Source organism: Struthio camelus, chromosome 2, assembly GCF_040807025.1.
Source record: "Struthio camelus isolate bStrCam1 chromosome 2, bStrCam1.hap1, whole genome shotgun sequence".
In the NCBI taxonomy this organism is placed as follows: Eukaryota; Metazoa; Chordata; class Aves; order Struthioniformes; family Struthionidae; genus Struthio; species Struthio camelus.
This window is the reverse complement of record NC_090943.1, coordinates 45,685,102-45,710,129: the sequence shown is the minus strand read 5'-3', so window position 1 is coordinate 45,710,129 and position 25,028 is coordinate 45,685,102. Positions and strand designations below refer to the sequence as shown.

General features: G+C 47.1%; 1 protein-coding gene and 1 long non-coding RNA gene across 3 annotated transcripts in view; both read left to right on the top strand.

Annotated features, from left to right (window-relative positions):
* Positions 1-318: 318 nt before the first annotated feature.
* On the top strand, positions 319-5,063 carry EOMES (eomesodermin). Of its 2 annotated transcripts, none has more exons than XM_068935471.1 (6): positions 319-1,067; positions 1,393-1,547; positions 1,748-1,869; positions 2,297-2,455; positions 2,538-2,599; positions 3,317-5,063. In XM_068935471.1, the coding sequence occupies exons 1-6, from the start codon at positions 319-321 to the stop codon at positions 3,993-3,995; spliced, it is 1,926 nt and encodes a 641-aa protein (XP_068791572.1). In that variant the 3' UTR covers positions 3,996-5,063. The 2 variants fall into 2 exon arrangements, with proteins under 2 accessions (XP_068791572.1, XP_068791571.1); XM_068935470.1 differs by having other exon boundaries at positions 3,260-5,063.
* An 11,333-nt stretch (positions 5,064-16,396) lies between these two features.
* The window catches only part of LOC138066338 (uncharacterized), a 53,817-nt gene continuing 45,185 nt past the window's right edge, over positions 16,397-25,028 (top strand). The window contains exon 1 of the long non-coding RNA XR_011139688.1: positions 16,397-16,465. This is a non-coding gene — a long non-coding RNA (uncharacterized lncRNA). The remainder of the gene's footprint in view (positions 16,466-25,028) is intronic.

Sequence of the window (25,028 nt, the reverse complement as noted above, 5' to 3'; positions counted from 1 at the left end):
CTGGCGCTCCCCTGCCGCGGAGCTGCTGCCCGTGGGGAGCCGGCCGGCGGGGGCGCGGGGGGCGGGCGGGAGGGGGGGGGGCCACCCCAGAGTCGCAGGTGACTTGTTCCAATTAGTAGCTGTCTAATTAAATTAGTGTCACGCTGCCCAGCCAATGGGCCGGCGGGGGCGGAGGGGCGGTGAGGAAGCGGCCCCGCGCAAGCCCCTCCCCGGCGGGCCGAGGAGCCCGGCGCGCCGGTATAAAGCGCCTGGGCCGAGCCGCGCCGCAGCGCTGGGCGGCCGGGGGTCGGGTGCTCGGCGGTGGCGGCAGCTCCGCCGATGCAGCTGGGCGAGCCGCTGCTGGCCGCGGCGGGGGCCCTGCCGGGCGCCCCCTTTTACCCGCTGGAGGGCGGCGGGCGCGGCGGCGGGGCCCGCGGGCCGCCCCGCTCGGGCTCGTCGCCGCACCTCGACCTCGACAAGGCGCCCAAGAAGTTCCCCGCTGCTGCTGCTGCTGCCGCCGCCGCCGGCCCGGCCATGCTGGGTGAGGCCGAGGCGGGCGAGCCGCCCTTCGCCGCCCCCAAGGCGGACGGCCGCAAGGCCACCCCGTGCGGCGAGGAGGAGCTGCCGCCCGCCGCCGCCCGCTACTCCATGGACAGCCTCAGCCCCGAGCGCTACTACCTGCAGTCGCCCGGGCCGCCGGGCGCCGACCTGGGGGGGCCCTGCTCCCTCTTCCCCTACCCGCCGGCGGCGGCAGCGCAGCACGGCGCCGTCTACCAGCCGCCCGCCGGGGCGCGCTACCCCTACGGCTCGGTGCTGTCGCCGGGGGGCTTCGCCGGCGCCGTCTGCCCGCCCGGTGCCCGGGCGCAATTTGGCGGTGGCGGCGGCTACCAGTACGGGCAGGCGGCGGGCGGCGGCCCCCTCTACGGCCCCTACCCGGCGGCGGCAGCCGGCTCCTGCGGCGGGCTAGGGGCGCTGGGGGTGCCGGCGGCGGGGCCGGGGCTGCGGGCGCAGGTTTTCCTCTGCAACCGGCCCCTCTGGCTCAAGTTTCACCGCCATCAGACAGAGATGATCATCACCAAGCAGGGCCGGTAAGCGAGGCGGCGGGCGGCCCTTCGGGGGGGAGGGAGCCCCGCGGTGTGGGAGTCCGCCCGGCCGCCCCCTCGGGGACGAGGTGCCACCGGGGCCCGGCGAGCAGCGGCCGGGCCGCTTCTCCCGGAGAGTGGCTCTGGGCGTCCCTGCGACAGGCGGAGGGGGGAGGCGAGGCCGGGGATGGATGTGGGGGTCTGTCGCCTGCCGGGGCCGGGACGGACGGGGCCCCCCGGGCAGGCGCTTTATGCCGAGGCGCGGGGCTGGCTGCGGCTCCCGGCCCGCCTCGCATGCGGTGTGCTTTTTTAACACCCCCTCCCTCCGCAGGCGCATGTTTCCCTTCCTGAGTTTTAATATCACCGGCCTCAACCCCACGGCCCACTACAACGTGTTCGTGGAGGTGGTGTTGGCGGACCCCAACCACTGGCGCTTCCAGGGGGGCAAGTGGGTGACCTGCGGCAAAGCCGACAACAACATGCAAGGTACGTGCGGGCCCGGGCGGCCCGCGAAGAAGCGCTCCGGCAGCCTCGGCAACCTGCCGCGGGGGGAAGCAGGCCCTTCAGTGCGTTTTGCAGCTTGCTTTCCTCGCCGGCGCTGCTCCCCGCTTTGCCTTGCTGCGTTGTGCAGCTGCGAAGCCTCTGCGCAGGGCTTCTCATTTATTCACTCACTTATTTTTCCCCAGGCAACAAGGTTTACGTTCACCCCGAATCGCCCAACACCGGGGCTCACTGGATGAGGCAGGAGATCTCTTTTGGGAAGCTGAAGCTGACGAACAACAAAGGTGCTAACAACAACAACGCGCAGGTAAATCGGGAGTGGCCTCTGAATGGCGTCCGGGCAGTGCCGAGCGCTCGCGACGTTACTAATTGGGCTGCTAGGTCCTTGTGTTTGCGGTTTGTCCCCTTCTTAAAATAGATTGTAAGCCTTTTCTTTTCTAACCGACTTCCAAAGAAGAGGCAGTATCGGAAGTAGATGTGTGGATTTCCCTGTCTTTAGCTAATGTTTCTTTCTCTAGAGTAAAGCAAAAAACGGCGGTCTAGCTTACACCTTTTGATTTCCTAACGCACTGCAGTCAAGCTGAGATCTGCAGCTTGTGAATTGTTGCCTCTTCAGAGCCAAAATCGTTTCATTCCCAAGTCAAAAGATTAAAAGATCTATTGTATAGCCTGACTCTTTTTAGTGTTGAATGCAATTTATCTGAACAACTTGTCTCTTGCCTGTTTTCTTCTAGATGATAGTACTGCAGTCTCTACACAAATATCAACCTCGGCTTCATATTGTAGAAGTGAGTGAAGATGGTGTTGAAGATTTGAATGATTCTTCGAAGACTCAAACGTTTATTTTTCCTGAAACGCAGTTCATAGCAGTTACGGCATATCAAAACACTGATGTAAGTATGTATATAAAATGAAAATTAATAAACTTAGGTGGCATGGGTTCAACATCTTACTATGTTTTGCTCTTTTTTTAAGATTACCCAGCTCAAAATTGATCATAATCCTTTTGCAAAAGGCTTCAGAGACAACTATGACTCGTAAGTACATTTCTCTTCTCTTGCGGCTGACTTTGCTGGGGAGACATGATTCTGGTCTGAATATTTGTGTGTAGAGAAACTCTACTGCTTCAGAATAAGTGTACCATGGAAATGTTTCTACTGGCAGCTTTGACAGCTGATGCAGTGCCTTCAGAGATATCAAACTTATGTCTGGAAAGATGATTTGAGTAGTTAATGCATTGTCTTGATCACCTGTTTTCCAGCAGGCTTCTGAATTTTGGTTAAATAAACTGGCAAAATCCTGTTGGCCTGAAGACTAGCAATGGTGTATCAAATATCTCCACAGAGCAGGCAACTTCTCCAAATTGTCACCGGAAGATCTGTCTAGTATTTCCATCCTGCTTACAAATGGCCTTTGAAAAGCTGTATATAGCTGTATATACACAAGTACAGCTTCTCAGAGGAAAATGCTGTGTGTCATTTAAAATGGGTGCCTGGCTGAGAACAGTGTATTTGTCACAGCAATGCGTTTGGGAACAACAACCCAAACTCCTAAATCAGATAAATAAAAATGGACTTCCAGTTAAACCAAGTTGTGTTTCTGATTCAGCAATAACTCAGTTTCTTCCCATTCACTTTTTTAGTACTAACTCTGGAACTGTAAAGAACAACACTCAGTATTTCTCTTTTATGTTGTAGCATGTACACAGCTTCAGAAAATGACAGATTAACTCCATCTCCCACGGATTCTCCTAGATCTCACCAGATTGTCCCTGGCGCCCGATACAGTGTGCAGCCCTTCTTCCAAGAACAGTTTGTCAACAACCTGCCCCCTGCCAGGTTTTACAATGGTGAGAGAACGGTACCTCAGACAAACGGCTTGCTCTCCCCACAGCAGAATGAAGAAATGGCCAGCCCTCCTCAGCGGTGGTTTGTTACTCCTGTGCAGCAGCCCAGTGCCAACAAATTGGACATGAACTCCTATGAGACGGAGTATTCTCCTAGCACCTTGCTCCCTTACGGCATTAAATCCCTTCCCCTTCAGACATCCCATGCTCTGGGATATTACCCTGATCCAACATTCCCATCCATGGCAGGCTGGGGGAGCAGAGGCTCTTACCAGAGGAAAATGACACCAGGATTACCTTGGACCTCCCGAACAAGTCCTCCAGGTTTCTCTGAAGACCAGCTTTCAAAGGAGAAGGTCAAAGAAGAAATAGGCTCATCCTGGATAGAGACTCCACCCTCCATAAAATCTCTAGATTCAAATGATTCTGGGGTCTACACGGGTGCTTGTAAGAGAAGACGACTCTCCCCTAGCACTTCAAGCAATGAAAATTCCCCGACTATGAAATGTGAGGACATTAATGCTGAGGACTATAGCAAAGACACTTCAAAAGGCATGGGCTACTATGCGTTCTATACTAGTTCTTAAAGCATTGTTTTATTTCGATTGGCTGGTTTTTTTCAGGGTGGCCTTGGGTTTTTTGCATTACAATTGCCAAAAAGACTCCTGCCTTCCACCTTGAATTGTTGTGTGCAATTCTAAAGAAGGTGCCAAAGCTTTTGACTGTTGCAGGTAACCAAGTAGGGAGAGAACAAATTATAACAAGTCTTAACTTCAGAAGGAACCACACATGGAAGCTGTAAGCATGAGCCTAGACTTTTACAATGCGGCTTATTTATTGGAGACACTAAAGTGTACAGTTAGACTTGGCTCAGAGGCCTGATGAAATCTCTGCACTCTGGAGCAGGAAATGGGGAGTTTGGATCCCAAATTTCACTTTCTTCCCTGCCTGCCCCTTTTGATGAAAGGGGGCTGGGTTGAGGGGAGGCTGCACAAGTGCTACATTCTGCTTTAGACTGAGCTGCAGCACAGTTGGCTGAGTTGGATATTGCTCAGCTAGGGCTTTCTTCGGCAGAAGACAGCTAAAATAAGGCGTATATGCCCAGCAGGATTTGACTTGAAGCTCTTGTTGTTAATGTTGGGGTTGCAATGACAGAATTTGACTTTTGTTAGTCTAGGACTTGCATAAGGAAAAACAAGCCTCCATCCTGAAAGCCTGACCTTTTTTGAGGTGGCCAAAAAAAATTGAAGTGTACAGTTGTGTTTTGTCTAGGTACACTGTAGAATATTGTGGAATAATGTATAAATAGTCTACCTGTAGGAGTTCAGTTGGAAGGACCTCCAGTGGTGCTTTGAAGTTCTAAAGGCATTTTTTCTGATTAATCAAACTTAGCATACAGAGCGTTGCAAGTGCGTTGCTAAAAACGTTAACAGGTTTCTATTTGCGTGTAGGTAAAGTGACTTTTTCAGCTGCCCTGTATAAAATTGAAAGTGATGTAACTTACCCACTTTTATTGCCTATAGTTTCAGCCATTTTAAACTGATCAACCCTAGAGCACTGGCACACGTTTCTCCCAGTGAAACTTGGTTCTGTTTTTTTTCCTATGTATATAGTAGTAATTTTTAATAAATGTGGTGGTGCCAGGGATAAGAGTGGGGGTGGTTCTCTGCTTCTTCTTTCCTGCTGTAGAGTGGCCCTGCGGGGGGGGGGGGGGTTGGGAGGAGGGAGCACAAGTCCGGGAGTTTTGCAGTGCTGCAGCTCCTCGGCCAGGTAGGGAGTAGCGGTGGGGAGGCGCATCCCCGCGGAGAAGGGGGGTTGGGATGTTTTTTGACTCTAGCTGCCTCCTGGGCATGTTCTTCCTTGCATGAGCCTGAAGGTGCCTCTTCCTTCCCGGGCTGCGAGGCGGGAGCTGGGGCTCGGGGCGGGAGGGCGGTGGCGCCCGGGAGCCGCCGCCCGGTCTCGCCGCCGCCTCGGGCCGGGCCGGCCCCGCCGCCCTCCCACCCCTCCTTTTCCCGGACGCGGCCGGCGATTCCCCTGCGCGCTTATCGGGGCCGGGGAGAGGGGCAAAGAGAAGCCCCTCCTCGCCGAGCAATTGAGTCCAGGCTCCCGGTGCGGCGAGACCTTTCCTGAGGAAATGCAGGCAGTAATGGGATTAAACTGTTAGCGATGCCCGCCTGCAAGGAAAATAAACCAAAGGCTGCGGCAGGGCTCCCCCCCCACCTCCGCCCCCGTGGAGCTAACGCAATCAGGGGGTATTTGCATGGGCCCCTGGGGGGGCGCGGGGCGGCCAGGCTCCCCGCCGCCGCGCATGGGGCAGGCAGCGCAGCCCATTTCCCCGCGGATTTCGATGAGCTGCGGAATCCTCGCTACAAGGCTCAAGCCTTGAGGCTCTCTCCTTGTGTATTTGTAAGTGAAAAATCGTCGGCGGTATCCCCGCAGCTGTCCCTGAGCCGCCAGCCTCCTGGACGAGGAGCAGCTAGTCCCGTCCGATTTGGGGCAGGAGGAGACTTAAAGGATTTTTAAGCTATTTGGGACGGATCTCTCTCTTTCTCCCCCCCCCCTTTTTTTTTTTTTTGGTGAAGGATATCCTCTCTGGTCTCCTGGAAAAGCTCCCCAGCAAGATGCCCCCATTTTCCCCCTGGGGTGTAATGGCATGCCGGCGGCACCTCGGCCGCCTTTCCGCGGCTGCAAAATACTCAGTACTCCTGCGCTCGGGAGCGCGATTCCGCAGCAGTGTGTTATTAAAAGCTGTATATTTTTTCACTGCACAGTTTAAAAAAAGAGGGGGGGAGACTTAATACTTGTGAAAAGTCCTCACACTGTTTAATAGAAACATAAGTGCCTGGCTGGCCCCAATTAACACCTTGTGATTATAATGCATTCCTAAAATGGGGTGTCAGACACCAAATTGTGAATAAAGGTATCTAATTAATCTTCATAGGATGACACTGATAAACAACTCTATATTTAAATAAAGATCAAGGAACTGGATGCCTCTTATTTGTTTACATTAGCAGAAGATAAAGTTAACTACCCTTGCACTTTGCATCGTAATGTGATTTACCGAGACAAACAGCACTCACTGGGTAAAAAAGACCCGACCGTCCTCTGCAGATCCTTTATCGCGGGTTTGGACGGAGGGGGCGACCCCAAAGATTTTCCCCTTTCCTCCAAAGCGGCTGCACAGAGACCGACAGGGAACGAGTGCGTGTGCTAAAAAACGTGCAAAGCCTCCCCAAACAGAAAGCTAGACGTACCCAACCCAGGTCTCACAACTCCGTCTTGCAGCTTTCGGGCAGAAAAGGCTGTAAGATAACTAGCACGGCAGCCTCCTTGCTATTATTTCGGTAGCTCTTGCATGAAAACGGCGTGCAACTGTGAAACTAGAGCTGCGCTGGAGAAGGATAAGTTAGGGTAAAAACACAGTCTAGAGAAAAAAATAGTTGTTTGCACGACGGCAGGCGATACTGTGCAATAGTAGGCAAACTGTTTAACTGCTCAGTGAAGCTGCACAATCTAGTTCTTCGTTAAAGACAACTTGGACTTTCTCGGATGTTAACCGGAATTCACTTGCTACCGTTTCGCTTCTCAGGCAAATGCATAATCTGCTTTCTCACCAGTTACTCTGGCCAAGTGAGAGATTCTGCTCCCCAACGTAATTTCTCCCCCTACAATTAGGCAGACCTAAATCCCCTGTGAAAGGGACGAACCGGGTTTTTAACCATTCGAATCCATTTTTTCTGAATTAACAATTAAGTCGGATATTTTCACAGTATTCAAACGGAGAGATTCTTAGAGCTGCATACATCACATGTATTTATTTTTAATACATCGACTATAGGCGGGTGAATAGCTGTAGCAGGGACAGGCTTTTCCCCGAAAGGGGATCGACTTCAAACGGCTGCTCAGAACAGACTTTGGGTGTTTTTTTCGTTAACAGATCCGCTCTGAAAGCTCATCGCCTCTCCTGTAGGTGCTCTTTGCGCTGACACTTCGGGACTCACTTCTGATTTTTCAACGAAACTTAATTCCTCGGCGCTAATCCCAAACTTCAGTGCGGATATTAAAGACCCAGGTGGAAAAACGGAAAGACCCGCTGCCCCTTCCCCGTCGGCGTTTCCCGCTGCAGGGGTTGGGTGCGGAAGGTGCACGTTTCAGCGACGGCAGCCCCACTTCTCTGGGAGAACAGCAGGTATTTCATGTGCTTCCCATGAAGCCGGCGAGCAAAGCAAATCATAGCCCTCAATGAATTAATGGAAAACCAAAGCACCCAGAGCAGCACCGCTCCGCAATTTCCCAGCGCGCAGTCAGAGGTTTTTTGTTTTAATTCTCAAGTACACGACGAGCTTTTACTTTCAGTCTGAATTTGTTTTCCCCCTTCCCCAAGGCAAGTGATAATGCAGAGAACCGCTCGCCTTTTCATCCCCGACTTGCTATTTTCCATCCTCCTCCCCTTTATGAGGAAAAACACTGTCTTTATTTGAGGCGGGGCGGGGCGGGGGGGCGGATGTCCCAGACACGGTTATTTTCTGGCCGCGGGCCCAAGACGAGCCCCACTGCCGCCCCCCGCCCTAAAGCGGTGCAAACGGGCTGTGCTCGTCGCAAGGCGAAGACACCCGGCGCTGCCGCTTCCTCGCTCCCACTAAAAACGGGGCCAAGTTTCCCACCGGCTCCGGGCCCGATCCGCGGCCCTCGCTGGCGAAACGAGGGAACCGCAGCCCCTTCCCCTCCCGCCGCCGCTGGGGATGGCCCGGGCAGGGCGCACCGCACCGCACCGCACGGCCGGTGCCGGGCGAGGAGGCGGCCGGCGCCCCCACGGCAGCCGCGGCCCCCGCGCGCCTCAGGGGGAGCCGAGCGGCACGGCACGGCACGGCACGGCATGGCACGGCACGGTAAGGCTTGGGAAACGCCGCCGGGCTCCCCGGGGCAGCCGGCCGCAGGGAGGCGCCCGTGGCCCGGCGGGGGCGGCCGGCGGCGGGGTCTGGTCCGGGCGCTGGGAGCCGCAGGTTAGCGCCCGGGCACGGCTCTTGCGTGGAGGCTGCTGCCATCCACGCGTAGTCGCCGTCGGATTTTTGCTCCCCACTTTTATTTCCCCCTTTACATTCCCCCCCCGCCTTTTTTTTTTTTGTACGTGCATCCCCTTCCTTCTCTCCTCAGAAGTATCCATCGCCCTAAGAATGGCTAATATAAATATTAATCTAATCCTTATTGGAAGGATTTTAGCGCTTGCTGGGTATCACAAAAACATCATCCAGGAGAGAATGACATTAGACTGATAGTGTGGAGTGCAAAATATGATTTGAATAAAATGATAGGGTGGTATCTAATATTTCCTTTAGGGAGTACTATACTCTGAGCTGTCACAACAGATTGTGTAAATAGGCTAGACTGAGGGATGTGATCCTAATCATATTGATGAAACATTCATCTGAAAGACCGAGCGCAACCAGAAGGGACTCGCTAGGAATACAATTAAATCTTAATCTGGAGAGGAGAAATCCTCTACAGACTTTACTTTAACATCCCTTGCTCTCTTCTCCTTCTCACTTTAGAACCAAATAAAATGTGGTGAGAGAGAAAGAGAAGAAAGGAGAGATGGAGTACCGAGTAGTTTACCTACCTGAACTACCGAATTAACACAGTGAGTGCTGGACAGGAAGAAGATAAATCTGTAGTCCTGCAGATAAATCAACGTCTAACTTTACTCACATGGGTAACTAGCTGCCTGCTGAGGGATTCCACATATGAGTGGTGGTTATCAGGTGCAGAAGGCTTATGTGGCTAGAGTCCCTTTCTCATTCAGGTTTTGACCATCAGTTAAATCCTAGGCTTGTGAGCAAAATTCAGACTTCTGTTGTATGCTGTTTAGTTTCCCTCTGCAGCAGGAAAATGATTCTTGCTGATAACGTTTTTTCAGTGCAGGGGTTCCCTCTTTCTTTCCTCTGTTCCCCCGGCTGGTCCAGCACTCATTGCCACAATATCAGGCTGTCTTCCAGTACTGAGTACGCTACCAAGTAGTGCATGAGGTGAAATGGCTAACATCAGTCAATCTCTGTCTTCCCCTCACATGGTGATATCCCCTCAGATCACGATAGAAATAGGTTAGCTACTGCGATAGGTTGACCAAGCCATTTTGACCATCCATGGTCTCCAAAAAGATGATCTGAGAAGACTGATAGAACAAGGCTCCTCTACCTGTGCTATCTGTAATGGTACCAAAGCCAGGCTGACTGCTTTTCATCACATTTTGCTCTTGGGAGAAGCAGTAAACAGGTACATTTTCCTAACGCATGCTACCTTTTGGCTTATACTGCTAAAATATTTTCAAACTATGAATGCCTGAATTGACATGATGATGTTCGAAGCTTAGCTGTTATTGGAAAAGCCGTCTGTCATCTTCCTCCTGTCAGCATTTAAAGTTAGGCTTCCTTCAAATGTCCCGAACCAAAATTTAGTCTGACGTTTTTAGAGCTTTTCCAAAGTCAGCCACTCTTTTATTAACAAGATCAGGCAAAGAACAAGGTATGTTCCCTCTCCCTGGAGTGTTCTCAGTGCTAAGAAAGGCCCCAAAGACAATGTTCAGTTCTTCTCCGGTGGGGCATGAATGCTGTAAATAAGGGAAGAACGTATCTGTGGAGTAGGAAGTCAGTGTACAAATCTGTAGCAAGAGGTCCAATACGAGCCCATATTCTCTTCCACTGAAGTATAAGCTCTGGAGATCTACAGTTTGTAATACAACAACAACAAAACCCTTTTACTGTTGAAGTAGGCGCTTAGAAGATGGTTGTAATGCGCATCATTTTGACAGTTTTTGTAACGCACCTTCACATAAGGGTTCGTCTGTTCTTTGATTATTTGTATATACTGAGGTCAAAGGAGCTGGTTCTGTCATGATTGTTTCCTGTTTCTCTCAGGGCTGGTAAGATTTTTGCAGTGGAGATAGGGCATAATTGTTAAACTTCACCTAACAGTTGTAGTCGCCTTTGTCTGTAGAGCAACACAGTCTTTGTAAGTCGCTTGACATGGCTGCAAGTTTCCTTTGAGGAAGAAAACAATGCATCTTTATTTTTAACCTGGACTATTTGAATATCCAGGACTACATAGTGTACTTAATTGTGTATTTTTAGGGTCTTCTGTCCTCCTGTTCAGTAAATTGGTAGCAATGCTCCGGCTATTCTCATGGGGAGACTTCTCAAGATCCTAACTGGCTTGTTAACGCTTGCTTGTTCTTAGTGTTAAGTTCTCAATAGCAAAAGTTTTATTTTTTTAAACGCTCTCCTTTCTTTCCCCTTTTAAGTCCTTTCCTTACATCCTATCCTGAGTAAGATATAAGAATATGATATTCCTGCCCCGATGAATGCACAGTTTAGGCAAGGAGAGCTCTTAAACTGATGCTTCAGAGGACATGTCAACACAAAGTTAAGAATGTTCAGAAGCTGTTTACAGCAGCAGGTGCGCTTTATCTGATATCTTACTTCAAATAGGGCAAACAAAGCCTCACGTGTGTAACCTGGTGTCCAGTTTATGAACAAAGTAGCTTATTTTCCAGTAGCGTTGTGTTTTCTGCCTGAAGATTATTGTACAGCAAGAGATTTCTTGCTGTTAACTCAGCTCTTTTGTCACTTCATTCAGTGAAAGCAGGATTCTGCTCTGCTGCCTTCACATTTTAGCTTATTCGTAGGATCTGTTGAGAGGAACGATCAGGTGAAATCTTCCTTTTTTTTTTTTTTGGTTGATGGAAAAGTCTGCTTCAGAAGAAATATTATGGCAAAACCTATAGCTTTTGAAGGGTTTTGTTTTTACTCACAGAAAGAGCTAAAATTTAAGCCAGCAATGATCTGAATTTAGTGGATAAATCTTCATCGTAAAGCTCAGTTTCAAGTCTGCAGTGTATTTCTATACTTGACCTGCTTAAATTATATGTGTATAATACAACATTTTCCCTGGAAATGCCTGCTGTCAGGATGAGCCAGTGTTAGGGCAGTGGTTTGGAAGTGAAGACCACAGTTATTTTTTCAGACAGATCTGTTAATTAATTTCATTATGCAGCTGCAGAAATGCTTGTGCTGGCACTAAGAAGAAAGAGCAGAAAGTAAGAATGAACAGCTGCCAGGGATGATGGTGACTGCTTGACAGTTTAAGTAGCGCTGCCGTTGTGGTGGTTGTTTTTGCAGTAACAGCACATGACTGCTAATGCCTGGTTGGTGAAGTCAATACCTAAAGTGGTAGCCAGTTTAAATGCCAAAGTCTTCAAAAGCGTTTAAGGAGCTCGGTCTTAACTCCCCGTCTATAAACTGGCATGAGAGGACTTTCTGATAGAGATGGCACAGTGCTACAGTCACAATGTTTAAATTGCCATGGGAGTAGGGTGAAGCATAGATTTACAGCAGCTTTTATACTGCACAACAGCTGTCCACGAGGCACACAGTTGCTGCATAGTATACCCCATGGTTGGTGCGAAACAGCTTACTCCTCTTCTGTGAGCAGGCCAGTCTGTCTCCCGTTACTGAGCGAAGAGAGCACACGCTGGCAGTTCCCATCAAGCAGAGGATGTGCTGTAAATTCATACTCCCTCTTGCTTTGCTTACGTAGCTATACCTTCAAAAGCTGTGGTGAGGACAACTGCGCAAGTGCTTCAGATGGACCTGGAAATCTCTGGCTTCTGCCAAGGGACAGTTAGCTCAAGTGCTTTCCTGATTGCAGCCACAGGAAGGGAAAGCCGTTCCCCTAGGTATTAAAAAAAAAAAAAACAACACACACACTCCCTGCTTTTGCTGTGCTACAAAAGGCATTAATCGATGGGTAGTAAAATGGAATCTGTGTAATAGCCTGAATGCGGTTTCAGCTTGGCAAAAGTCTGATTGTGATGTGGGTTCAGTTTTTGTTTCTGACATTCCCATTGAGTGAGAATCCTTAGGGAAATATAGCCCCCGGGAAACGGCCTGAAATATTGGGAGCTCCAGGGCAGTGTCTTTGATCAGCGGCTGCAGGAGGGATGCTCAGTGACAGGCTACTTTCCATTTCATATTTGCAATGATTCCAGAGGAACAAGGGGTGTATTTGGCTGTAGCACACAAGAAATACCTGGTGCGGGGGGGGGGGAGTTCTTGGAGTATTTTGCGAGAGAGTTAAACTGCAAACAAACCCTGCAACCACTGATGGGATTGTGCTGAACTGTGGAATGACAATTGATTTCTGCTCAACTGGATCATGGGTTTATTTGATAAGTAGCTAATGTAGTTGCACTGCCAGCGCCTCCCTTTGCCCTGAGTGGAACTCAGTCCCCATAGGGGAGCATGGAGAGTACAAGAAGAAAGAGGCAATGTCCTTCTAGTGTTCTAGCAACCCAGGCTGGCATTGGGGTCTTAAAACTAAAAAGAGTTGGATCCCTTTTCTTGTTAGTGAAGTATTCTCCATGTGAGGCGTCTCTGAGAGAGCCAAAGCAGCAGCAAACATGGAAACTTGTGTTCCTCCACCCTGTTCACTTCAATCAGGTTTGATCTGCCTCCTTTTCCACTCTGATATTAATATTGTTATGCTGAGAAGTGCTAATGGCTGCCCATAATACTTAAAGGTCATTGAAGTACAGAGTGCAAGCACTCTATAGAAGGACTTAAAGATTGGTCATAGCCACACCTAAAAATTTCTTAATGGAGACTAAGTGGATTAACTTTTTCTTTTGTCTAACAGCAAAAGCTTTCAGTCTCCTCTGTTAGGACAGCTACACGGGTTAACTGCCAGGCCAGTCTTACAGTATATCTTCACTGAAGTGGAAGGCGAAGTTATGGGAGAGGGCTTGAGCTGATCTAAGGTTTCCCTTTCTGCTGAGAAAAGAGAGAGGTTCTTCCCCCTCCTTAGCTTGTCCTCCTTATGCTTGGTTTGTGGGTACACTACTTACCTTGACCAGCTGTGGGACGCATCAAACCTCTCTGTGAGTTCATTTAATTTACTGACTCGGCAGAAGACAAACCCAGGAGAAAAGGACAATTGTGTTCTGCTGCATTAGTGAGTTGAATCAACTTAGCAAAGGCCCAGCAAGATGTAGCAACTCCCCCCCACACTTGTGGCATCAGTGAGCTGTTAGATTGGGTCAATCTTTTTTAACTTCATGCAGAATTTGATGAGAATTGGTGAGGAAGGTGGCGGGAACTATAGGAAAAGAGAATAGGTTTTGGCTTTAGTTTGGCGTTACATTGATTTAAATGGATTGTAAAACTGCACCTTTTTCATTCACGTTTTACTAAACGTCTAACTATGTCTATTAGTCATGAAGAGTTGCCTCTGAAACAGATATTTTTACTATCTTAGGGAGACCTTTCCTATTTCTGCCTCTTTTTATTTATCATTTTTGTTTTCTAAGATCTATATATCCTTAGCTATGACAAATGTAATAGGAAGTGAATTGACTTGTACAGTATGCCTTGCCTGTCATAAAATGTCTCTTTTTTGACGGGATGGAGATTTTTTTTAGTGGTAAAAGCTAAAATCCAGTATGTGAATAGCAGATTGTGCTGCTATTTGTGAGAAACTGAAATGTTGTTGTTCAGGACTGGCTGATTAAGACACCGCATATAACATGTGGCATAAGCAACATCATGTTTGGTCTCTGTAATCTCACAGGACATTTGGAAATTCCAGCCAACAGTAATTCAGGAGAGAGATGAGTGCAGTACTGTGCGGTGGTCATGTAGCCATTTTGTCAAGTAGCCTGCAAACAAATTTTGTCTCTTGTTTCAAGATGATCGGTACGTTCAGGATCAGGGTTCTGCCATTGTTCAGTCTTTTTAAAAAAAAAAAAAAAAAAGGCAGCAATAATCCTTTGTTCTTGACCAGTCTTGTAAAATGCTTAGTTCAGGAAGTGACACATACCTGTGGCCAGGTCTGGACAGATTTCCACTCTTCACAGAGCAGTCTGGAATTGTCAATAGCTTGTGATGTTTCCCATACATATGGGTGAAAGTAAACTTCTATGTTATGTTTCTGATGCGTGCTCTGAAGAGGATCTGGAGAGATTAGGGCAGATCCCAGGTAGGACAGATGTTCTTCCTAAGGTGAGGAGAAAGGTTTAGAACCTGTTATATCAAACTCAGTGCTGGAATCATGGCCAGAAACTGTCCTAAACTCTAAGGTGTATGCACACAAGTTTCAAATGAGAACATTAGTAAGCCAAATAATTACCAGCAGCTGCTGGTTAAAAGCAACCTTATTTAAAGTTCTGCAGAGCCCACAGAACAGTTTCCTCCTGGAGAAAGGGAAGGAAAGTCACTGTCCACATAATACAGCTTGGAGAAATTTGCAAGGCTTCAAAGCATCTGATCTAATGAGACAGGGGACTGCGACTAAGGGACTAAGCCCTCCCCCTGCTTCCACCGTCTATATACTTCCTCTTTGTGTTTGAACTCAGGAGTTCTCCATTTATCCATGCTGGCCTTCTTCTGAGCCTGCTTGCCTTCCTGCATGGAGGAATGGGCTGCTCTTGTGCTTTGAGGTGGCTGTCCTTGAAGATCAGCCAGCTCTCCAGCTTTCGCTTTGCCTTCCAGGGCAGTCTTCTATGAGATTCTACACAGAAGATCCCTTAACAAGCTGAAATCTGCTCTCCTGCAGTCTCAGCTTGTAATTGAACTATTTATCCTTCTCATTTCTTTCAGGATTTTAAAACTCTACAATCTCATGGTCACTGCAGCTGATCTTTACGGTTCTTTACATCCCAAACTTGTTTGTTCTTGTTTATAAGAAGTCCAGAAGACTCATCAATATCACCTGCATCAGAAAGCTGTCAACACACTGCAGAAATCTGGATTACTCGTGTCTGGCTATATTACCCTACCAGCAGATATCAGGGTAGTCATAGTCCCCAATGAGTACCAGCATCTGCCATCATGAAGGTTCTTCCAGCTGTCTAACGAAAGCCTCGTCTACTTCCTCTTCTTGATCAGGAGGTCTGCAGCAGGTACCTAGCCCAATGTCACCCATGTTGGTGTGGCCTCCGATCCTTACCTGTAAGGTCTTGACTGGCTCTTCACTTGTTCCAAGCAAAGCTCCAATGCATTGCAGCTAGCCCTTTACATAGTTCAAAGCCCATGTTTCTCACCCTCCTAGCCTGGCTTTTCGCAAGAGCCTTTATCCATCCACTGCAGCACTCCAGCCATGTGATCTATCCCACTGCAATTCTGTAATCCCAATGAGATCCCACAGAGCAATCTCCTTTCTGTGGCTGGTTGCAGATTCCAGGCATCTTCCTTTGGTTCCCCTGGGATTCACAGGGTGCTGCTTGTTGGAGCCTTCCTCTTCTCATTCTTTCTCTCCCTCCTCCAGTGCTCACCCCTTCTTCAGTGGTCTGGTCATTGTCCTGTCTCCTGCATCAAAGAAATGGTAATCCTAAATGCACTGTTAGTCAATCCCTGTTGTATTCAGAGCTTTTATGGTCTCTGGTTGAAGGATGCACTAGTTATCCAGCTCTTACACTACAGGTTACTCTAGCAGCCCTTGAATATTTATTTCCGTCCTGAGCCTTTTGGGAGGCCTGCCTCAGGTGCTAAGCCTTGGCACTGCACCATTTCAAGTGCCCATGCTGAGGTATTTGCCCTCTGGATGCAGTAGGAGGTGAAACTGGTCCTCGCGTTCTCAGCAATAGGGTCTCGCATGGGCGTCCTCTTGCCCTGGGGGCTGATATTCCCAAGGAGGCTTTTGCAGTCACGGCTGACTCTGGTGGGGAGACCTAGCTCTCTGTGCTCAGCAGCGCCCTGCCCAGTGACATGGGGTGAAGTGATATATCTGAAGTTGAGGAGACTCTTCAGTAGCAGAAATATAAAAGTCTGGATGCGGTACGTGTACACATGAAAGAGAAAGTATGGAGACCAGCATCAGCACTCATTGGATGTCCAGAAGACACTAGGCACTGTGAACACTGAGCAACGGAAGCAGGAGGGGGGCAGAAAGGAGCTGACGAAAGATCTGAGCTGACAGAGGAAGTTCAGGCGCAGAACAGCGTGGACACGTGACACCCATCAAACAAAGCCTGCTGGAAGAAAGTTACATTTCAAGACTTACAGATGAGGTTTGATCAAGCAAAATGATTTTATGTAAACTTACTGTTTCGTGTTACATGCTTCTATCACCTTTTTAATCTGGTGCCAGATGCCCTAAACCCTGGTTTATTTCATAGAACTATGGCTATAAGCACTGGACTTCCATTTTAAAGGAGAAGTGTTGGTAATTGTCATGAAGTCATGCTTGAGCCTCAGCCACAGGCTTATCAGTGTCACTATGTGTCTGTGATGTGGTATGAATTTTGAATGCTATTATTATTTCTAATAGGCAAGGTGCACCTTCAATTTGTATTTTTCCACTGCATGGAAAACTCACAGTATGGTCTAGGGTTTTTAGATTGTTATAGCCTCACAGACAGTGTATTCTGTCCTAATACCAGAAAACTAAGAACTATTACCAAGAAACCCTTTCCTAGGACCAGTACTTTAAATTGCTGAAAAAAAGCCAAAGCAAAAAAAAAAATCTGTCCGATAAATGAGTGCTTTTTTCTGTATTTTATTATCCCCAATGAAAATCTCATTGACGTTTCTGTAGCAATGTAGTAGCCTCTTGCAGCAATTGCTCTAAAATTGTGTGTAATGTAATGAATAAGGCAATAATTCCGATTTCTGTAGAACTGAAACATTCTAGTGTCATATATAAGTAGAATAACCATGTTTATGGGATCAAGTGGGCTGGAGTCTGAATGAAACGTTCTCATTTTGTATTGTTTCCAAAAGGACCTGAAACATTTCAGATCAAATGACTTTGATCGTTTCGTACCACATAGATTTTCATGGCACTCTCAGACACTTTATGACCACAGCCTACAACTTTAAAGAGCATATTTAACTTGCTGCCTCATGGCAGTGTTTCTGAGCAAACAGTATCTTTGGTTTGCTACTAACAGCAGCATTATATGTGATCACCAAAGTCCCACTGATCTGAATCAGTAAGAGCTGGCTTTGTGGCTTTGGTGTCTGCTTTCCACTCTGTTTTCTGTGTAGCACTTTGGCGCTTTTGAATGTTTCCATTCCAACTGAGCAATGCCGTGACCATTTCTAATACTATCCTACAAGTCTATTGCCTTAGCTGTGGATCAGAGAAAATCACTGAGGTGCTGAACTCTGAAGGTGGTTCCTGCTTTTCTCAGAGATGGTTCTGAGGAGGTCAGGTACCTTCCCTGCCTGAGCTGCTGCTGCTAACGTTTACCATAAATCCCAAAGGCAGAGTCTGGGTCTGCAGGGCATTGGGTGCAGGGTGTTGAAAGAAAGAACTGACTGCAGCAAAAATCAACTGGTCAGGACTTGCCAGGGTCGGGCCCTTGAGCTGTAACATTTAAATGCCAAAGCAGAGCTTTTCTCTTGTAGTTTCCACAAAAAGGTGTCTGATCCTGCAGCATGAGCCACAGCAGAGTCCCGTCAGGAAGCAGCGTGAGGGGGCCGCTTGCATATTCTCTTTGCTATTGCAGGGCCTTAGCCCCTGAAGTACCATTTGTCGATGTCTGCTCTGAACTTGCCTTGCTCTCACTGCTTGAGCTGAAAGCTTCCAGACCCACCAGGAGCCACTTCATCTGCACAGTGCTTCTCACTGCTGGAGATGGTCTAACTTGCTTCAAGTGAAATTCTGTGCTGTGACCTATTAAAAATACTCTCTGAATTGTGTAGCCAGTCTTATTGGCGGTGAATGGGAATTACTGTCACTTAGCACAGGACATCCCTGTGAGGAAGCTCTCCCCGATGTGGAGGAAGGTTTCAAGTCACAGCCCTTGAGTGATATGCTAGACTTGTGTAAGCTTGTAACCTCAGTTTTCAGCTTCAGTGCAGCAGCTCCAGCGTGGTTTGCAGATCTGCTTTCTGGGGTTGCGACTCTAGCACTTCTGAATGCGAATGTAGCACTTAGAGCATACCGTATTTGGGGTGGTAGTGCTTATGGACCATCTAGCACAGTCCTAAATATGCAAAGAGTGTTTATGCATAAAGCAAGTGGCACAGCAAGCAGTCTTTTAGATGCAATCCGGAAAAGGCAAATTGAGGGGTGTGGGTAAGAGAAACATGTAGCTACTTTGGAGATGCAACTTTTTCAGTGGAAGTTGGATCCTGGTTGGAATCAGAGACTTTCCAAAGCCAGGATACCTACTGGCTAGGCACGAGGGAGTACTGCAAAGGGCCAGATGTTGCAGTTTTCACACTGAGTTGTGCTTGCCAATGTAAGGAGTCTCACTGAATGCTATTTCTTCATGCACCCGTACTGAAATTAATGTGAGTAGAATATGTAGAATTTGGCCCTAGGTTAGGAACATAAAACTGTAGCTCTTTAAAATGAATCTGAACGGAGAGGCATGGTCTAATGCTGCACTGGCTCTGAGAGCTTGTTCGTTTGAAGAGATTTGGGGCTTTTCTTTTGGCTGTTTTTTTTTTTTTTTTTAAGGGGAGAGATCATGCTCATTTTTCTTACAAATCTAATAAGAATTAGCCTAGAAGAGGGGAAAAATATTTTACTTCCTTAGACATTATCTAAGGTACTGCCTAGTTCCTCTAAGAAATAGAGCTTTCATGTGTTATATTACACAGCAGCCCCCCAAAAAGATGCATATCTTTTGCCTGGGGTGAACAACTCCTGAGATTTCGGAAGTCGGGCTGGTACATTAACACCTTAGAATTTAGGTAGTGCAAGGCTACAAGCAAATGTCTTTGGATGATAGAAGCAAATCAGACACTGCTTTTGTATGTCACAAGGGATTATTCTATTTTAGAGCTATGCCCTTTGGCTTTACAAATGCACCTGTAGTGCTCCTGCCTTTAGTGCAAAGAGTCTTGGTAGAATTAATTTACTATAGTTGTTTTGTCTTGTAAATAACAAATGTTAGAACTGCTTTTCAGCGTTTTCAGAACAGCTTTTCAAACCTTACACATATTGTTTGCAGCAGTTCATAGTTAGGGAAAGCTTCTGTTGTGTAATGCTAGCACTGAGTTCAGCAATATACGTTTGGATTCATGAAAGAATTTTTGTGGAAGGAGGAATTTATGGGTGTAGCTGGTCGCAAGGAAGATGGGAAATAAATTCCAGGAAATAGAGATGTATCAGCAGATACATCAGATTTCAGCTGTGTCTTCATGAATCTCAGAAATTTTCATCTGGTTTCATCTAGTCTGCTATGTTAATTTTTATTGCAGTAAATGGCTCCAAGAGCTCATGGTGTTAATGTGGCATTGCTGTTGTACAGTAGCAAACTATTAACCATCGTCTCAAATATTAGGAATAAAGATGCTGGTCTGTCAAATCCTATGGCAAATAATTTTCATTTTGAACCTTTTTTAAGAAATGAGGGATGAAGATAAATGTTTGTAACATTAAGAAGGTATTCATTTCACCAGAAGGAAAACAGGAGATACTATTTGCTCTGGAAAGGGTTTATTTTTTAAAGAAAAATTTATCCTGATTTTGACAAATTCTCTCTCTCTCTCTTTTTTTTTTTTTTTTTTAAACATGGCATTAAAGATGGTATCAAGTATCCTGATATTAGCTCAGATGTGCTGGAACACTCTTTGTGCCTGTTAAAGCCCAAATCTATTTCACAAAGACAACAGAAGACAAATACCCGTACAAGGGAAGAAGAGACCGAGGCTGTGACTTTTAATTAGGATAAGTGTTTTTTTTTTTTTTTTAATAATCTTACTATTATAGGGAAAAAAAGTTCAGCATATGAATTTATTAGAAGTTTTGAGACCTGGCAAATTTTAATCAATGTCAGCTGCTTAAGATGTAGCTTTATAGCTGCCTTTGTGATCTGAGGCTTCTAGGAGCACTGCAGAAAACATAGCCTTAGCCAAGCCAGAGTACCTTTTTTTTTCTTCTTTTAATAGTGCAGAGGGGTAGGAGAAAAGAGTCAGAGAAAGGAAAAGAGGCACAAGAAAGGGGTTAAGAGCAAGAAAATACTAGGAATTTTTTCACCTCAGCTGGTGCTAGGATTTAGATGAAGATGGTTGGGGGGGTTTTATAGGCTCAAGGCCTAACCTGGTTTGTCAGGTCAGCTCCCACGACCAGTAACTATAGGGGTTCCTGTATCATGGTAGATCATAGGAACGTAATGGTTGTCTGCCGTTTTGTCAAAAAGTCCATTTAATTCAGTGTGTAGTCTCTGTAACAGCAGTTGCTTAAAGCAAGGGTATAAGAAGAGGACGTGTTACAGATTGGTACCTCTGAGAGCTTCTAGCAATCCAGTTTCAGGGTTTCCTGAGCAATTTCTGGACTGTGGTGCTTAACACTTCCTTGGTGTAGTCTAATCCTTTAAGCAAACCTCATTCCCTGTAGGAACCCCTGAAGTTTTGTAATCTGATGTTGCAAATAGTTGCCTGCAGATTTCCCCGAGGGGTGGGGAGGAACCATGTTGTTGAGATTTGTTCCAACTTTTTTTTTCTTTCATCAGTGCCAAATTAAAAGCACTCCAGAAGTGCAAGGGGGATTTACTTGCTCTCTTATTAGTAGGTGTAGCAGTTATGGCTCACTGATAAATATAAGTTTGTTCTAGTGCTTTTCCCATACTACTTTTGTTTAATAACCTCCACCCAGCACTTGAGTCATATCAGAACATGAATCTAGTTTTAAGTAAGAGGCTGAGACGGACTTTTCTTACTTTGTTTCTGGGGCTGCAAACCTCATGTACTTTGGGGTGCTGAGCTAGGACATAAATATTTCATCTTTTTTGCTATTTATTGTTCGTTATTTTAAATGAAACTGAAACTTTTAAGTGAGGAGCGTAAAGTTAGGTAAATCAGAGGTGCATCTCCTGAGAGCGGTGGATACTTTGGGGCGTGTTGTGCTTTTTCACTCCTATCTGAATCAGTGGCAGCTGTGACGGTTCTTGTCCTGAGGACATGCCATGTATTGGGAAGCCTAAACACGTGTGAAGATTCACAGGCAGACAGGCACGACAGTAAGTTTTTAATACTCTTCATCTCTTAAGTGTCATGAGCTCTCTCCCAGTTGTCCTGTGAATACCTGGGAGGTTTTAGTTTGCCAGTGTAATCAAATTATTCATATTATTGCAAGCACAGAGGATTTTTCTTTAACCAGCACGTACTCTAAGGGATTTAAAACTTACTTCCCCCTCTCCCCCCCCCCCCCCCCCCCGATGAATGATACAGTTTCACTGGCTTCAACTCCCTAGGCAAGGAGGTAAACAGTGACTGGCAAATTTTATCCCAGTTTGAAACTGGGATAAGCTCTGCAAAGCATATATGTGTGTGTGTTTGTGTGTATATATATACACAAACAGACACATATAGAGATATATTATTTTTTTACTCCAGAGCAGTCTGGCTGTGCAGGTGTGCCAGTGCAACACATCAGTACAGACTGCTGCGTTTGCAACCAGCCTGGCTGAAAAGCCAAGGACTGCAGCTGAAGGGATTGCTCGCTGAAAGGCCGGCTGCGCAGCCGGGCAGCTTGCTGGGCCGCGGCAGCGCGCCCCGATGCACGTGGCTGCAGTGCCCTCTTGCGTGGGAGCGTGCTGGGAAAGGCGCTGATGCAGGAGGTCCCTCCAAAACTCCTGGCTGACGGGGAAGGAAGGAAAACCAAAGACAAGATCCTTTTTCTGCTGGTGCTATTTGTAGCTGCGCTTTAGTCATCAGCGATTTGTTTGGTTCTGTGCTAAGATGCAAATACGGGGACAGCTTTTAGGCTTTTTCAGCCAAAAATGTGCTCCCTGTTCTGCTACTCCTTTTGGCATCAGCTCGGAAATGAATGCTTACTATTTCTGTTGCGGTCCTGCCCACAGGATCTGTTATGACCAGGAGCATCTGCTTGTGTTAGTTAGGTGCCCTCCTCACCCGTAGGCAGGGCCCTTGCTGTGCTGTGGGGCTTTGAGCTGTGTAGGGAAAAAAAGTGTCCAAATTTAGTTATACTTTTGCAGGGATGAAGAGAGAAGTTTCCTCATTCCCCCACCCCCAAACTCGTCTGCTGCACTCTGTCTCTGAAATTAAAGAGGTTGAATTAATATGCCTTGATTTGGGGGGGGGGGGGAGGGAAGGAAAAGTCCAAAGGAAAAAGGGCACAGTGATAGGAACTAACTGAGCAGGACAGACCCAGGAGGGTTTTGACACATTATCGTTTGAAAATGGCAAAGCAAAAATCTGCTGCGACCGGAGAGTTTCGAGATTACTGCAAGCCAAGAAAAATACCTACTTCTGCAAATAAGTGTAACCACGACATAGAAAAATCAGGGGAATCCATCCCACTTGTTTAATCAAATGACTTTCAATCCTTCTTCTAAAATTATTGCCACCCTTTTGAAAATATGATTTATCACAAAATTGGTAGAGATTGTAAGTGACAATTAAGCAATAAAAACTTGTCATTTTATTACCAAGACAGAACTAAAGTGTGTAAGCAAAAATGTCATAACATTAAAAAAAAATACGCAAACCTAGTTCCTCGATACAGGCCATTGAACTGTAAAACCTATAAGCATAAACTAAAATTATATTAGGAGCTGCAAAAACACGGGATAGTAGAAGGACTTGGCACAGGTTTTTCAGTGTTGAGCACTTCAGCTGAAGTCCGAGGCTAGAGGAAACATGCAGCATCTCTGCAGCCAATGATAAAGCAGACTACTGAATGTATTTCATCTTTTTTTTTCCTACCATCTCTCTAATTAGCATGTAGATTGAGAAACCCATTTTGTCTCATTTTAAGCCTGTTCTGATGTAATGAACTGCGACAGTTCCACTGTAACTTTTTGTTTGCCAGTCTGCCAAGGGGAGGCTGGGGAGAGAGGTACAAAAACGGGGCGAGAGCTGGCAAGGCAAAAGGTGAACTAAACCAAGATGGGCAGAGAAGAGCAGAGAAACAGTGGGAAGGAGGGAGAGGAGGGTATCCTGAGCAGAGAATAGATGTGGCGTGACAGAGGACCTGTGTGAAGGTAACTGGGAGCGGAAGCTGCCCAGTGCTGCGCTGCCCTCCTCCAGTCTTCCCATACTGTTGGCGCGTCCCATCCATTCTCCCATCCGTCCTTACTGGTTCTGGCTTATCAGTCCTTACTGGACTCTAGGCTTGTATCTGCAAATACCATCACCAGCCCTTAAGCTAAGGTAATACGAGATTGAGCCAGTTTTGTGGAAACACCATGTCCTCTCACTTACGGAAATAGGCCTGGACTCTGGCTGAAGAGACATGTGTGTACCGTAAAGGTAGCTTGTTCACTACTTATATTGAGCAGAGATAGGCTTCATTTATGAGTCAAATGCAAGATATTAACCTAAGTAACAGTCATTTTAAAAACGAGTTTGCCTTACATTAGTCTTTTTCATTCAAGGATCCTATTAATTAAATGCCAATTCTGCTCCACAACACAAAAATGTAAAAACTCAATTACTCTGTTCCAGACTTACTGGCCTGCATTTCTTCCACCTTAAGTACACTAATTATATAATTAAAATATATTGTCAAAGGCTCTGCCTGCTAAGGGCTGTCCTAAAGACCAGGCTTGCCTGTATTGCACCTATATTGCAAAAGTGCAAGGACTGATTTTTAGCTCTGTTGATTCTCCTGGGGTCGGGCTTAGGCTGCAACACCTGCCTACAGAGTATATCACCAGCAAGTTCAACCCAGTGGTAAATATATTATTTCTGCAGAGGAAGGAGGTGCTTCCAAGTATTTCCAGCTGCAGAACTTTCTTATCCAAGCACATGGTCAAAAACTTATAAATAAGGGTTTTTCAAAGGTTTCTTTATTCCTGAGGCATCTGCCACTCTGCAGGTGAACTTTCATATATGTCTGAGAAGTTTTCAGGTTTCAAATATAGGATCAGCAGTGCTTGCAGTGAGGGGGGAGAAAAGGAGGACTGTGGGTCCGAACTGTGTAGAGACATTGATTCCTGGCTCCTGTTGAAATCAGAGCGCAGCTGAGTGCAGGAGCTGGAAGCCTTTGCTGTCCACAGTGGTAAAATCGCTCTGATCAGCCACTTGGTCCATTTTGCTCTTGATGATAAACACTGGTTCCAGTTTGAATAGGAAGGAGATCAGCAGGATCCAGGAGTTTCTGTCCCACAGGGGAGTAAAATAATAATCTGTTGCTGCCAGCGAGGCAGCTGCTCTGCACCTTTCCTGTGTTGCCAGGGATGCTGGGGACTAAGCTGCCCGGCACTGCTGTAAGCCCCTTTGCGTCTCAGGGAGCTTGCGGCTCTTGGAGCAGTCAGCTCCGGAGGATCCCAGCCCCTTCGGCTACAAAGAGGGCTGCTGCCTTCGATGGAAAAGCCCGGCCGAACGGCACAGCCCCAAGTACTGCTCAGAGGGGAGCGCTAGCAGTGCCTGGAAAATTGCAGAGCCCGAATGTGTGCGTTCTCTGACACTACGCGGTTAACTAAAAGCATGTTTGATCTTCTCAGCTCCGTTGATGTTTCAGGCCCCACCTACCCCATAGGAGCACCACGCTGGGAGATCATGATTACAGGAAAATCATCTCCAAGCATTGCTGAAAACTGCTAGGCAGGTTCTGGGTCATGTTCAGTGACACCATTACACTTCATAGCTGTGATCCTTCAGCTAACCCTCTGTTTGTGCCAGGGCATGTGGGTACAAACATTTGCTGGC